The sequence below is a fragment of the Hesperophylax consimilis genome, chromosome 27 (assembly GCF_061612785.1).
Source record: "Hesperophylax consimilis isolate HC1 chromosome 27, BYU_Hcon_1.0, whole genome shotgun sequence".
Classification (NCBI taxonomy): domain Eukaryota; kingdom Metazoa; phylum Arthropoda; class Insecta; order Trichoptera; family Limnephilidae; genus Hesperophylax; species Hesperophylax consimilis.
Genome location: NC_142862.1, coordinates 28,663,314 through 28,677,935, shown reverse-complemented (window position 1 = coordinate 28,677,935; position 14,622 = coordinate 28,663,314). Strand labels below are relative to the sequence as shown.

Here is a 14,622-nt window from a genome sequence, read left to right as displayed (position 1 = left end):
TTGCTAAATGGCTGCGATTTAACAAATTAAGCCTAAATGTTAAAAAAAAAACATTTTTCTTACTTTCGGGGTAAAAGATAACATGTCCATGAATATCATTCTTGGAAATGAAAATCTCCAACATAGTAACGAAATATTTGGGATTACTCATTTATTTTAACCTCTTGTGGAACTCCTATGTTGAGTATGTAAAATACAAAATTTCTCCGATAACCGGTGTACTCTAGGTGTGCTCCCAACATCTTATCTCTTCTGCGTGTCACATATCATGATACGATCCGTTCACACCTGAGTTATCTAGTTAGTATCTGGGGCACCATTACCAAAAAAACAAACATCCGAAATACAAGTTTGGATAACCATCTACCATGTGATACACATGTCAAAGATATATATATATATATATTTTATTTATATTTTACACATAACATTGAATCTAAGTAAGAATCGTGGCTCCCTTATCAGGCACAAGAGCTCCTCTTTTCTGATAAGGTATACATGCCCAACTATGTACCTAAATATGATATATTGCAAAATATGTATGTATTAATGTAACTGTGATCTATATTAAAATAATAAAAAATAAAAAAAAATATATATATAATCACAGACACAAAGCCATTCTACAAAAAATTCAACACTCCTCACACACCAACACTAAACTAATCTTTAATTGCGACATACACCAGCACAAAACACAATCATAAAATCAAATAAACTTATTGTCATCTACTTGCACAACTAAAATTGAAATTAAATATTTACAATACATCGCATATAAGCAATACAACGCATTACCTAGTAACCAAAAAAACATTGGTAAAAGCTCTTAAAAGCTATTTCCTCAGCAGTTTTATTAATCGGAGACATACTCGTATGTATTTGTTATTTGGAACTCTCTAACTTCTGTGTTTACTTCCTTTAATGTATTTATGAAATATTTTCCATTCTAACTGTGTTAACTCTGTCTAATCTGTTTTAAAATCTATGTACACTGTTCATTGAACTCTCTTTTAAGTTCGTGCTCTTATGTAAAAATAAGTTCCTTTTATTTTATGAATGTTAATCAATGTTGTCTTTCCCGAAATGAGTTTTTTTAAACAAGAATAATTAATTATTCTTATTATTTTGTAATGTATTATAACTAAATAAATCAAAAAAATAATAATGTAAGATAAATAGATGGAATTTTCATTATTTAACAAAACCTTTTTTATTGATATAAGACGTGATAGATGTGTAGGTATTATATGGGTAAGTCCAGGCCTGCATATTACATGGCCATTGAAAGAGTTAATTTCTGATACACATATATTTTAGACAATGCTTGCTATCAGAACTCATTAGTTATGATTTGTCGCTGACAACAATGGGATTAATTATTTCAAGTGACAGAAGGATTATTGGTGAATTATTATTTTGTAAATGTTCAACTCATTAATTGATTGTCTGGATTTAGTAGATTTCATTGTGTCAATACTCAGACTTAACTTCTTAACCTTGGAAACAATTGTCTTCTAAAATATAAATCTAAACTACATAATTAAATTACGCATTTTGACGTCATTTTGATTGTATGTAAATGTTTGTTTACACAACTTTTTAATCAATAATAATCTAAATGTTTCAAAGTCAATGGCTTCTTCGTCAGGATCATGTAAATTAACGAATTTAAAAATAGATAAGTAGTATAGAAAAATAAGTATACAGGGTGTATCGGCACGTACCCGACAAACTTTAACCAGCTATTCCTTAGCATATTTGGAGTAAAAAATCTTATGTGCATTTTGCTGTCCGGTAACTTTTTTTTTTAATAAAAAATTTATTATTAATATTTTCACCACATGTCACCACTGTTTTATCCTTTGTCAAAGTTTGAAAACCCATCTGGCAATATTTTATTCGAATTCCGTTGAATAATGTACGTGTGTACCTATATTGGCGCGCTTTTACAATCACAACGAAATGGCACGGCACCATTCGTCTCATTTTTAACTATTCTTATTTAGTGTGTGCGAAAGAGCGAAGACACTTTTCTACATACTTGCTTATAACAGCTGTTGAACACGAGAAACAATGGCAATGCCAGTGACGGAGTGTGGAAATTTTTAATTTTTTTGTTTTTAATTGAAAAAAAAATGCTACCGGACAGCAAGGTGCCCATAACATTTTTTACTCCAAATGTGCTAAGGAATAGCTGGTTAAAGTTTATCGGGTTAGTGCCGATACACCCTGTATATAGATAAAAATATTATAATGAATGGTAATAGTTATTATTTTATAAAATAAAATAAATTAAATGATCATAAAAAAAATAATTATTAGATTTATGAAGTCAATTTTTTTAAAGAAGACATTTATGTATATGGCATTTTTTTTATAAAATAAGACATTTTGTATAAATCGAAAACTTATTATTATTATTGAACACATGTCACTTTGTTTGTACACGCTAATCTCCGAAACCGCAAAACCGATTTCAATGAAATTTTGAGAATGTGTATGGTTAGTTCCAGCTTGAAACATTAACCTTCTTCTCACCCCCCCCCCCCCTCCACGCCCCTTATGGTGGATGATGTTTTCATACGTACGTCACTCAGATTCACGTCAGATTCCTACCCATCCCTCATACCTTTTTCCTTACCAGAACTTCCTCTTCTTACTTTCCCTAAAAAGACCCTCCACACAGCATCCCCAAAGATGCCTCCTGTGTGGAGCAAATGTAGAAAAAAAAATACTTCACCGAGTCATGTTGTGTTCTCACCTCTTTGCCGGGTTACTTAGGTACTTAGTCATCTACCTGATAAGACCATAATTCACCGAAATACAGTCTTATACACTAATTGATTATTATCTAGAGCTGTTTACAAGTACATATTACCAGTACCATTGTGACCAACTCTGATTTCTCATTGATAAACAAAAGTCAGACAGATGGTTTGGGAGCCATAATACGGCATAAGATAACTCCTAAGTTTAAAATAGCGGAGGAGATAAAGAGCTTAAATTACAGGAGGTTTTTTTTATGAATATCTAAGGTTGTGTTTAGTAAATTAATTTTATATTAAAAACTTATGTATAATATTTATGTATATATGTATTATATACATATATAACAAATGTCAACATTTCATAGACGATAAAGAGCTACTTAACTAATAGAATTCTACAAGTAAAAAACAACTGTAACTTATCACACAAATTCATGGCTACTAGCGGTGTACCCCAAGGGTCGCATTTAGGCCCAATACTTTTTTTACTTTTTATAAACAATATTGTCACTTTTTTCGATAATAATGTTGAAGTGTTGCTTTTCGCCGATGATTTAAAAATATAAAAACAATAATTGACTGTATTCACATTCAAATAAATTTAAACAAATTACAAGATTGGTGCAAACTTAACAAACTTTATCATAATGTTTATAAATGTCACATAATAAGATTTTTCAGAATAACTCAAACTTTTTACTACCAATATAAAATCAATAATGTTCCCCTCACCTCTGTCAGTGAAATTAATGATCTTTGCGTGATTTTTTATTCAAATTTAACTTCCTTTCACACATAAATTCAGTTACCAAAAAAGGATTAAAAATTCTATTATCTCCATATATGTAGGTATAGTTAGTAGATCATTGTAAAAGTGTATTATATATTTGCACAGCGCCCGTGAGGTGATTTTGCACAAAAGCGGCATTATATAAATCATCCAAATATTATTATTATTTAGTTAAGTAAAATAAGATTTAATGAAAACATGATGATTGTCTCAAATTCAAGTACTTTTGGCTCTTACGATGTTAGCGAAATCGATCAAAAATATTGGCATAAAATGGAACAATCACATTACTATATTAACCTTTCCCTTACTGTGCTAAAAAAATACACGCGTTACGGTGCTGTGTAGTCAATACACATCTCAAAATAAGCGATTTAATATCGGAAAAATATGAATATTCATAGCTAATCGATTATGTTTATTATATTTTATATCAGAAGTGATAATAATTGTAATTTAATTGCTGAAAACATGAAAAAACCATCGGCAGATGCGAAAGAAACGTGCGAGAGGTCCACATCTAACGACGGTTCGCTGCCAACTGCCTAGCGGCGCGGCTGGTGGCTGGCACAGACACAGCTGTGCGGTCGTAGGTATCGATGGTCTAAATCAAAAATACAACTGCAGAAGTGTGGATGTCTCATGTTCCCGCATAGCGAATTAAAGCGGGACATCAATAGCGTGTCATTTCCTCGCACACTCTTCGCGTATTTAGTATCACACGGTTGATTGTATCGGTGTATTTGTTCCCGATGTTTAACAAAAAAACTCTGATTTTTAATTGAATTTGAAAAATATGTAATATATTATTTTTTAATTCAGTGCATAAATGTATAACGGAGGAATACCTTAAATCTGAACCCAGAATTAATTATATTTATAGAGTTATGAAAGTTATTAGAACCAATGTGTGGTAAATACACACCACAGATGAGGAAAGGTTAAGAAACAAAATAAGAAGGCTAGCCTACATTTTCAAAAATCTAAGAAACATATTGGATAAAGTTACACTAAAAACTGTATATTATGCTCTTGTTCAATCAATGCTTTCATATAATGTTGTCTGTTGGGGTTCTTGTAACAAGACTACCCTAGATCCTTTGAATGTTGCGCAAAAATTAGTTTTAGAAATAATGTATACGAGAAATTTTATGTATCCATCAAAGTTATTCATCAATGTTGTGTTTGTCTGTAATTAGTGATAGTATCAACCAAGTTTAATTAATGTAATTGTATTTCGAGAGCTTTGATATGAATCACTGTTGACAAACCTAAGGAAAAAAAAAAAAAAAAAGTTATTATATAGTGAAAGCAAAATTATGACAATAAGGCGCAGTTGTATATAATACACACTATTACTGCCAAAAGATGTCAACAAGTGCGCAACACTAGAAATAGGGGAATTGGCTGCAGCGTTTGTATTATTACTAGTTGTGTAAAAAAGGTTGGTGTGTCGAGTTCTTTTAGGTGGGGTGTTAAAATTTATTTGGGATAGAAGTTCTGAGCAGTCTATTTCGTTGTGTATTATTTTATGGAGAAATGTCATGTCAGCTACCGCTCGCCTGGATTTCAGGGATTGGAGAGTGCAGATATAATTATTGTTGTATTTATAACCTAGGTTTTTTTTTTTTTTTTTTTTTTTTTTTTTTTTTAAAAGAAAGACAAACATTCCCGGGTTACGAATAACCCAACAATGTTTGAAAATCTCCTACTACCACCACAGAAAGCCGAAAATGTTGCTTGTGTTGTGATGGAGGACTTAGCCAGCCGAGGAATCGAACACGCGACGCTCGGGTGAGACCCAAGCGCTATGCCCACTCAACCACTGACCGGTACTTAATAAATTTATTTTGTATGCACTCTATACACGGTGTCCGGAAACTCGTAGTACAAGCGGGAAACTGGAGAATCTACACCACATGGGGAACCCAAAAAAACATAAAGTTTTTTGATTTGAGCATTTTCAAAAAAAAAAAAAAAAAACCAAAAAAAAATATTTTTCGGCTATTTTAGGGTTAAAGTTTTTTCTGGTGTTTAGGGTTGAATAACAGATGTTTTAACCCTGCAGAGCAGAAATATTTTATGATTACACCGGGTTAAATGAAGGGTGATTTCAAAATAATGCTTAAAATCCGAGTTTCTTCATTTGTTTTACTTTCAAATAGTTTTAATTAGTTGGGTACTTTGATCTTCAGTAATAATTTATAAGAATTTGATTAAAAAAAAAAAAAAAAAAATCAACTTCAAACTCGATTTACTCGATAACGAAAGCTCAAATAAAAAAAAAATATACTACAAAATCGACTCCAAATGTGATGTAGATTCACCAGTTTCCCGCTTGTACTACGAGTTTCCGGACACCCTGTATTATTGACATAGTAAGTGTATTTGGGATTCCAGACAGGCGATGCATATTCCAGTGTACTTCTGACTAGTGAGGAATAAAGCATTACTAGCGTACGTGGATTTTTAAATAATTTACTCAGACGCAGTATGAAACCTAACATTTTGTAAGATCTAGCAGTGATTGAAGAAATGTGCGTATTAAATATAAGTTTACTATCTACGTAGACTCCAAGGTCCTTACATTCGCTTTTTGAGATCACGGGTTCATCGCGGAGTGAATAGGGAAAGTTAATTATATGCTTGTTTCTGGTGAAGGACATGGTGTGGCATTTTGAAACATTGAGGTCCAAATAATTAGCTGTGCAATAGTTGCAGAGCCTATCTAAGTCACTTTGTAGCTCTCTACAGTCCGATAGAGAGATGACCGTTTTATAAATTTTCATATCATCTGCAAACATTAAAAATTTTGAGTGTTGGAAACATGAGCCTATGTCGTTTAAGTATATATTAAAGAAAAGCGGACCAAGATGGGAACCCTGAGGAACGCCCGAGGTTGCGTTGATTATTTTGGGTAAGACACCATTTATTGAGATAACTTGACTTCGATTACTAATGTATGACTTAATCCATCTAAATAAGTCACCGTGTATTCCAAGACGAGTAAGTTTATTTAAAAGAATTGAGTGAATAACGCGGTCGAACGCCTTTGAAAAATCGGTGTACATAGCATCGACCTGTACCCTTTCGTCCATATTGCTGTGCAAATAGTTGACAAATAGGACCAGGTTAGATGTAATAGACCGGTTTTTCATGAATCCGTGTTGGTTGTGTGTAATTGCTGTAGCGATAGTCGGGTAAAGTTGGTCGTAAACGATTTTTTCAAGAATTTTTAATTTTTAATTTACTGAATTAATATCAGGTTTTTATATTCAGCTCTGAAATGTGGTGAAATTATGATGTAATCAAAGCAATTATAATTTATTTTTGATGATCAAATGTCATATATGATTTCTTTGAAAATTTCAATCGAAAATATTATTTGGTTTAGAAATTGTATCAATTTTAAGAAAGCGATATATTTTTGCGCTAATCGCGAAAAACACACGCTATAGGCTAGAGTCTATTGTTTGAAGCGCCCGACTACAATGTGTTAATATTATTTTTATTTTTTTTTATTTGGTACAATATTTTTTTACATTTCAAAGTTTTCCAGTAATGTTGGCCTCACTGGGTGGCTTGCCCGTGCTGAGGCCTTCAATACTTACCTATCGGTTATTATTTACCTAGTTATTTTATTTTTTCTTATAATTTATTATTCATACTATCCATGTTGTAATTGTTAGTATGGTTACCCTATGCTTGTGTATGATAAGCCAGCACAGGTACCTTGTACTTTAGTTAACAGAAGAATATTATTGTTGCCAACTTACTATAAACGTACTGCCCAATGCTTCTTTTGTTGACATTTTTGTTTTATTTTTCGTACATTTGTTACTAAATTTTTGTTTATTTTTGTCTACCGGTCTCGAAACAACCGTGTCATTAACTTTTCTTTTTTGGGTTTAAATTTAATGTTATTATTATATTAAGTTTACATATATGTATTTTTTTAAATGATGTAATTGTAAAGCTGCACATCTTGATACAGGAATGCCCTAGTGAGATGTGCAGAGTATGTTTTTTTTATGCTAAAAACTGTTTTTTGAATAAATAAACATAATCTAGTAATAATGATTAAATACATTTTTTTATTGACATTATATAATGTAAAAAAATACAAAATGAAACAAACACTTAGTTTTAAACCACTTTATTTCGAGTTATATTGTCGTCTATAGACGAATATAACTCGAAATAAAGTGGTTTAAAACTAAGTGTTTGTTTCATTTTGTATAATGTCAAGCCACAAAGTGTTTGCTTTCTTCGATAATTATATAATGTATTTTCAAACATTATGTGATAACATGGGCCTAGTAACCCAGTGGGGTACTTGCCCGTGCTGAAACTATAGTACAAATACTCACTTGTGATATGTAAAACAGTTATTCGATTTAGATGTTTCATCGCTTTTGTTCGAACATAAAACCATCTTTCACTCAAAAAAATTAAGAAAAAAAATCGAGCAACCTGTCGTGAAGACTAACTGGGAACAAATGATGTCTGTTTAAGTTTATTCACACCTAATTTCAAACGGAACTGACCTTGACCCCAAGTATGCCCTAAAAGCTGTTTGGCATACTTTTTAGATCTGGTCACCAAACACGGACAAGACAACTTTCAATTCTGAATGGTGGTCTCACACCAGGGCGATACTGAGAGTATCTTCCAATCCGGATAAAAATGAAAAATATTTTGGAAGATCGCAGAGTGCATGTGCATGAGATTGCTGAGGCCTTAAACATATCAGCTGAATGAGAGCAACGAGAACCCTGCATGAAGATTTAGGTAAGAAACAGCCTTAGGAATGGACGCTTCAAAGCAATGTTTAATTGAACAGAACAATTTAAGAACTGAAGACTAGTATGAACGAAGGGTTGCATGTGCAAATTATTTATATATTCTTACTGACGTTTGATGAAGAATATTAATTATTAATTAATTTATTAATTTATTTATTGACGCCCTATTGGGCTTTTAAGTACATAAAAATTACAAATTTCATTTTTGACAACAGTATAAAACAAAGAATAGAAAATTGAAATAAAATATAATGATTTCTCATACATTGTATTGAAGTTTAAATTAAATATGTCAGCGACATCACTTAGTTCATTGCCCAACCTATGTATTCTTTCTAAAACAGAATTCGTAGCGAAGTTATTGTTGTAGAATAAAATATTCCGTCTAGTATATTTTGAAGGTATATGTAAAAATAGCAAGTTTATAGTGTCAGGGCAGTCTAACCTTGAATGAACAATTTTATATAATAAAAGGAGATCAAATATTTTTCGCCTTTCAGATAATTTCGATAAGTTAAGTTTACTGCGTAAATTGACATAATTGATTTCAATAAAAAGGAATACCAATTTTGAAATTAATAAAACGTAAAAATTTATTTTGAATTTTTTCAATTTGTAAACAATGAGAGTTGAAATGAGGACACCAAATGGTTGCATTGTATTCAACCTGACTTCTAACCAGAGACGTGTATAGTAATTTTATAGTTTTTATGTTATTAAAGTCTTTAGCGATTCTGAGAATAAATCCAAGCATTTGTAATCCCTTACTGGTAATGCTATTAATGTGATTCAAGAAGCGTAATTTGGAGTCAAAGATAACTCCAAGGTCATTGAATTCAAAAACTCTTTTTAGATTGGCATTGTTAATTGAATAATAAAGGGGTTTTAGATCTATGGAAACTGATCGTTTGGCATTTGTTGATATTAAGATGTAATTTGTTTACGATGCACCATTCATAAAGTTTATTTAAGTTCATTTGTAGAGTTAAACAATCAGAAGAATTACCGATCGATTTAAACATCTTTAGATCGTCGGCGAATAGAAGAAAGTGAATATTATCGAAAATTAGTGAAATGTCATTAATAAATAGTAGGAAAAGAATTGGTCCTAGGTGGGAACCTTGGGGGACCCCACTTAAGGCAAAAAAAAAGTGTAAGAAGTTGTGGAGATATAGTGTTAAGATGCAGGATTCCTTACAAAAGAAATTCATTTAACCTTTTGCTGGTTTTCAAGGGGACAAGGAATGTTTCCCAAGTGAATAAGGGTAATAAGTAAGTAGCCAAGCCTACCTTTTTGTTGTGCCCCCTTCTGTCGAGGCGGGGGCTCCCCTCGGGGGACTCGGTGGGGCTGTAGAAGTCCCCGATGCTGGTCACGTCGCTAGGACCCAGGCCGCCGGGCACCACGGGGAACAGGAACGGGGGCGCACCAGGGCCTAAACACATACCCAACTTTATCTACACGAATCTACTGACCTGAACCCAAAGTCATCTGACCTGCCATTCCTGTGCTGTATGCTACCTTGGGAATGTGCTTCTCCTAATTCAACCCCTAGAACCTCTATATTTTGTAATTATTCAGAATTCAGGTTGCATGGGAAATATTCTCACAATACACAAATTCGATTACAGATACATTTGCAGTTTATATATGTATAAAGATATTTATATATTGAAAATTCGAAAATATTGACAAATATTTTTCAAATACTAAATGTTGTTTCATATACTGTCCTAAAACGGGAATTCCTCCTAGTTGGGCAGTCAAAGTATTTTTTATCTACATGTGTCATTGTATCATCACCTGTACTAAATAAATAAAATAAATAAATAAATATATAAGTCGCATTTGCTGAATGTCACCCTATCTGTCTTTATTATCTACTTTGTTTCTTCTTTTGAATAATGATTAGTTATAGTTCAAATATTGTTACAATATACTGTCAAATTACCCATCTGGTAACACATCTAATACATATTTTTTCTTTAATTTTGAAATATTTTGTGTTTGTATGTAGATTTACTTTATGTTTGTGATTACTCTTATGTTTGCTTCACTCAAATGTAAATTGTTAACCTTGATACAGGCTTAGTCCTGGTGAGGTTGATTTTTGTGTGAAAATAAATGTGTTTTATGTATACATAGTGAGATGCAATAAATAAAATAAAATCGAATTATTTCAATTTTGTTCGCAAGTGTTTATGGTAAACTTTTAAATGCGCATACAGTTCTTCCTTCTAATCATAGCCAAAATGTTTGTACAGTTCTCTCATCTAGCCTTAAGAACAAACAGAGTTGTGGGTGTGAACTGGTGAGGTCGTAGACTGACCTGGACCCGAATAGAGGTGTTCCTGCGGCAGGACCTTGCAGTCCAGGAACCAGGCCTCGCCCCAACACAGCGAGAAGGAGAGCAACACCAGAAGCACCTGGAACACCGGCTGCGGAGACTTGGTCCACTGCAAACAAACAAACAAACCAATTAACTTCCTTCAAACAGCTAGCATGTTCATCTACACAACTGTAAAGAGTCCATTACTACGGTAGAGAAATACTCACATCAAATATGAACACCTTGGCTATCAGGAATGTACATGTCCCGCTGGTGGTCAACTGAAACAACAGATATAATATACTATAACATTACAGACATACATCTAATATTCAATACGTGTACATACACATTGTCACTAGTGAATAGCCAACTAGTACATAATATTGTAGTACAAGCTGGAACCCGATACAGAGAACTCTGAGCATCTCGTTGTGTTGGAGTCTCAGCTCGAGCACATATTAAAGTTAGTTCTACAAATCTGTACTCGAATTCGCTCGTGGGAAGAGCAACCCGTTCTCTGAATACAGAGACCCGTAAATTCGACTTATTTTTTGATACCTTTACCATTGCATTTGCAAAGTTTTTGGCATTATGTCACTGTAGCGACTTAAAGAACTAGTTGAAGCACCCAGCATTGCCTGGGCTTTCAAAAAATAAGTCCAATTTACATTCCACATCTGAATATGAATTTGAGTATAGATTTAGTTCACCGTACTTTATGGTATTTTGAACCTTAAAAATTGCTTGTATATTTTAGTATGCCATATTTTATATTTAATTTTAGTTTGCTACAGTATCTTAATACTATTGTAGTTTATCGTTTCTTTACCTGCAAATATATTTATTTTATCTGATGTGGAAAAAGCATGTTGCAAAATTCCATGTCAAATGTCATAATTCCGATTTTCAAAAGACATATTTAATTTTTAGTATTTATTTACGAGGAAGCCTCAAAGTATGACTAATTTTTATCTTGAAGAACACTCATTTAACTGAAAAATATAAAAAAAGTCAACCAATGTGTTATTTGGTACGTATGTATAATAGAAGCCAACAATTTGCGTGCCATTATAAAAAGGATTACTTATTTGTAAGCAAATTTTCTTTTCGAAAGGTGAAAGCTGATTTCACAATGCGAGTTGCCTGTATGCTGTCAGATTTATTTATTGACAAAACACAAAAAGGGGGACGGACATATCGCCTCCCTTGCTCGGTTCAACTTGGTTTATTCCCCTTTCCCTGATTGGCTGGTCTATTAATTTGAATGTGTATATGCATGTATTTATGTATCTTTTTTTTAACATTGAGACAAAAAAATTCTCTGAATATAAGTAGCTATCCCGGGGAAAGTAGATAAGATAAACACATTATCTGGTAATATGGTAAAATTTACAAAAACATAATTTTGCAAAAAACAAACAAGTTATTACGAAAATAGTGTCAGCCGGCGCATCAAGGAGTATGTATTAGGTCACAGGAGGATGGTATTCCAAGGGTTAATCAAAGCAAATTATATAAATAAGTAGTGGTGTAACACAGAAGTACTTACTCTGTTTTATTAACCTTTTAACCACGTTAATTTGCTCCGTTTTATCTATACCCGTACGCGGTACATATTTTCAAATATCTATGCACGCAATTAAATGTCAAATTAAATTATTCTGGCATGATTTATTGGACTATATAGACAGAACCGATTATTCTCCACAATATGATAACAAATCCTCGTGTGTCAACACTCTTAGATGTTTATAAAAACAAAAACATAAAATTTCATACAAAGACGTACCGTATCTTTTGAATGTGGTCCCGTTCCCATTCATTCGGCGTGTGTGTACTTAGGCCACTGCGTTGATAGACACAAGTGGGACACCATGAGCACTTATCATTTTTAGTTATGAAAACTTTTTCTAAAACTGAACACTTAAATTTTATGTCACATAATATAATAACAAAATTGGACTAACGCCATCCGTTGACAAAATTGTAAACTATAGCACTCGAAGGCGCAAAGAGGCTCACTTGATTATCGATGTTTTTTAATGAAATACAATTTTATTTTCGAGAAATTCTTGTAGATGTCAGCATCGTGATAGTTCTACGAATGTTCAAGCTAGCGGGAAATAAATTTATGTCGAAAGACCGCTGGAATATCGGCATTCAAAGTTTCCGTATCAACTGTTGATACAGCCGCGTATGAGTGTGGACTTTTTGCCGTAACAACAGTTAACAGTTGATAGGAACAGATGGTTGGATAACAAGATATTGAGAGGCATTAGTGACACCAGAGAGAGTAAGAGTAATTACCGCCACTACAGCCCAGTGGTCCACGTGGCAGGCGGCGTACGCCAGCAGCAGCAGGGAGAAGCGCAGGCCCGCCACCCCCACCACGTCCAGCAGCGACGTGCCCACCTTGTAGCCCAATACGTCGTGGCTCCACAGGTCGTAGATGGACTCGCCAGTCAGCTAAACATTATTTACAACTACATATTATTTATTATAGAGAGACCACAACCAGCACCCGTGAGTTTGTTAATTATTTGTTGTACCTAGTAACAATGGAAAAGCAAGTGCATAGAACTGATTTATAAAATAAGCAAAGTTACAAAACATGACGCATGAGTTAAGTGAAAAAATATGAAAAACTCACTTATTAAAATTGAGAAATTAGTAAGATTAACAAATTAAATTAAAAGTAATTATGAAGATTTCGTTTCATCACTAATACAGAATTTTTAAACAAGTCTACAAAATTCCAAAAGCTATTGCCAAAACTATGCAGTTGATTTACAGGAGTGAGATCCTGATAATCTGTGTTAAAATTGTCGCAGAAAAAGGTAGGATTTCGTCTCGTATTTCTGGTAGGTTAGTATTTCAGGGCTGTCAATATCATCGTTAATAATTTTATTTAATAGAACAAGGTCAGAGATAATCCGCCTAGCCGTCAGCGTGATCAAATTTAGTAGTTTATAGTTAATACTTAACTAACTAAATAATCATCCCGCCGTTTATCTGCAGGGGTAGGCAGAGAGGACAGACCGCCAAACAACTCGGTCTTGGCTAACACTCCTTGCCTCATTCACATTCATACATCGACTCATACATACTCTTCTATTATTCTGACTCTTGACATGGCCCGACTCGAGTATCTGATTCACTTGATCTTGCCATGTCTTCCTCGGGCGTCCCCGACTTCTGCTACCATTCACATTCGCATCATAAGCGGATCTCCACATTTCTCACACGATCATACATGGTTTTACCACACATACGCCTCAGGGATTTCATTTCAACAGCATTCATTCTACTTTCATCCTTTCTCTGCCAGTTCCATGCCTGACTTCCACTATTTCCACAATACTTTGCATTGGAATATTCAGTATAAAGTTAAATGTACTTAATATAATGAGGACTATACTCTAGAGGCGAATTATACTCTACCTACCTGACTTCTTACTAAAGAAGTGCACAGTATTTCAAACATTTTAGAAACTTGAAGTCACAAGCAGTTCTGCATATAAAACCAAGCAATTTTAAAACCTTTGTTTGTTATTTCATTTACATGCAGAATAAAAATAAACTTTTCCTCAAATATAACACCCAAGTCCCTCCCTGTTGACGAGAGCGACTGCTGACGAATTTACATTGTTTAAAGAGTATTCATAAATTACAAGACTGCATTTTACAAAAACAAATGACTCAACACTATTGAATAATATTTTATCATTATATTCTTTGTTTCCTATGATGGAGTCAGAAGGGGATATCTGTCTGGGGAGGTCTGCGAGTCATTGTAGGTCCTCAGGCGTCAGACGTGGACACCATCAATCCCACTGGGAAATTAATGGAACGGACATTCATTAGAACAAGTGGTGTAGAATGTTTTTCTTATCTTAGACCTTCTCACTGGAAGATTTATTTATTTA

At 33.4% G+C, this 14,622-nt stretch overlaps 1 protein-coding gene across 2 annotated transcripts in view; it reads right to left on the bottom strand.

Moving 5' to 3' along the window:
• Positions 1-14,622, bottom strand: part of Start1 (Steroidogenic acute regulatory protein-like) — a 53,370-nt gene that overhangs the window by 28,982 nt on the left and 9,766 nt on the right. For both annotated transcript variants that reach the window (XM_089648293.1, XM_089648294.1), the window contains exons 4-7: positions 13,004-13,162; positions 10,921-10,974; positions 10,694-10,820; positions 9,657-9,799 (exon numbers count right to left, since the gene is read on the bottom strand). In XM_089648293.1, coding sequence (XP_089504419.1) covers positions 9,657-9,799; positions 10,694-10,820; positions 10,921-10,974; positions 13,004-13,162 — 483 coding nt within the window. The remainder of the gene's footprint in view (positions 1-9,656; positions 9,800-10,693; positions 10,821-10,920; positions 10,975-13,003; positions 13,163-14,622) is intronic.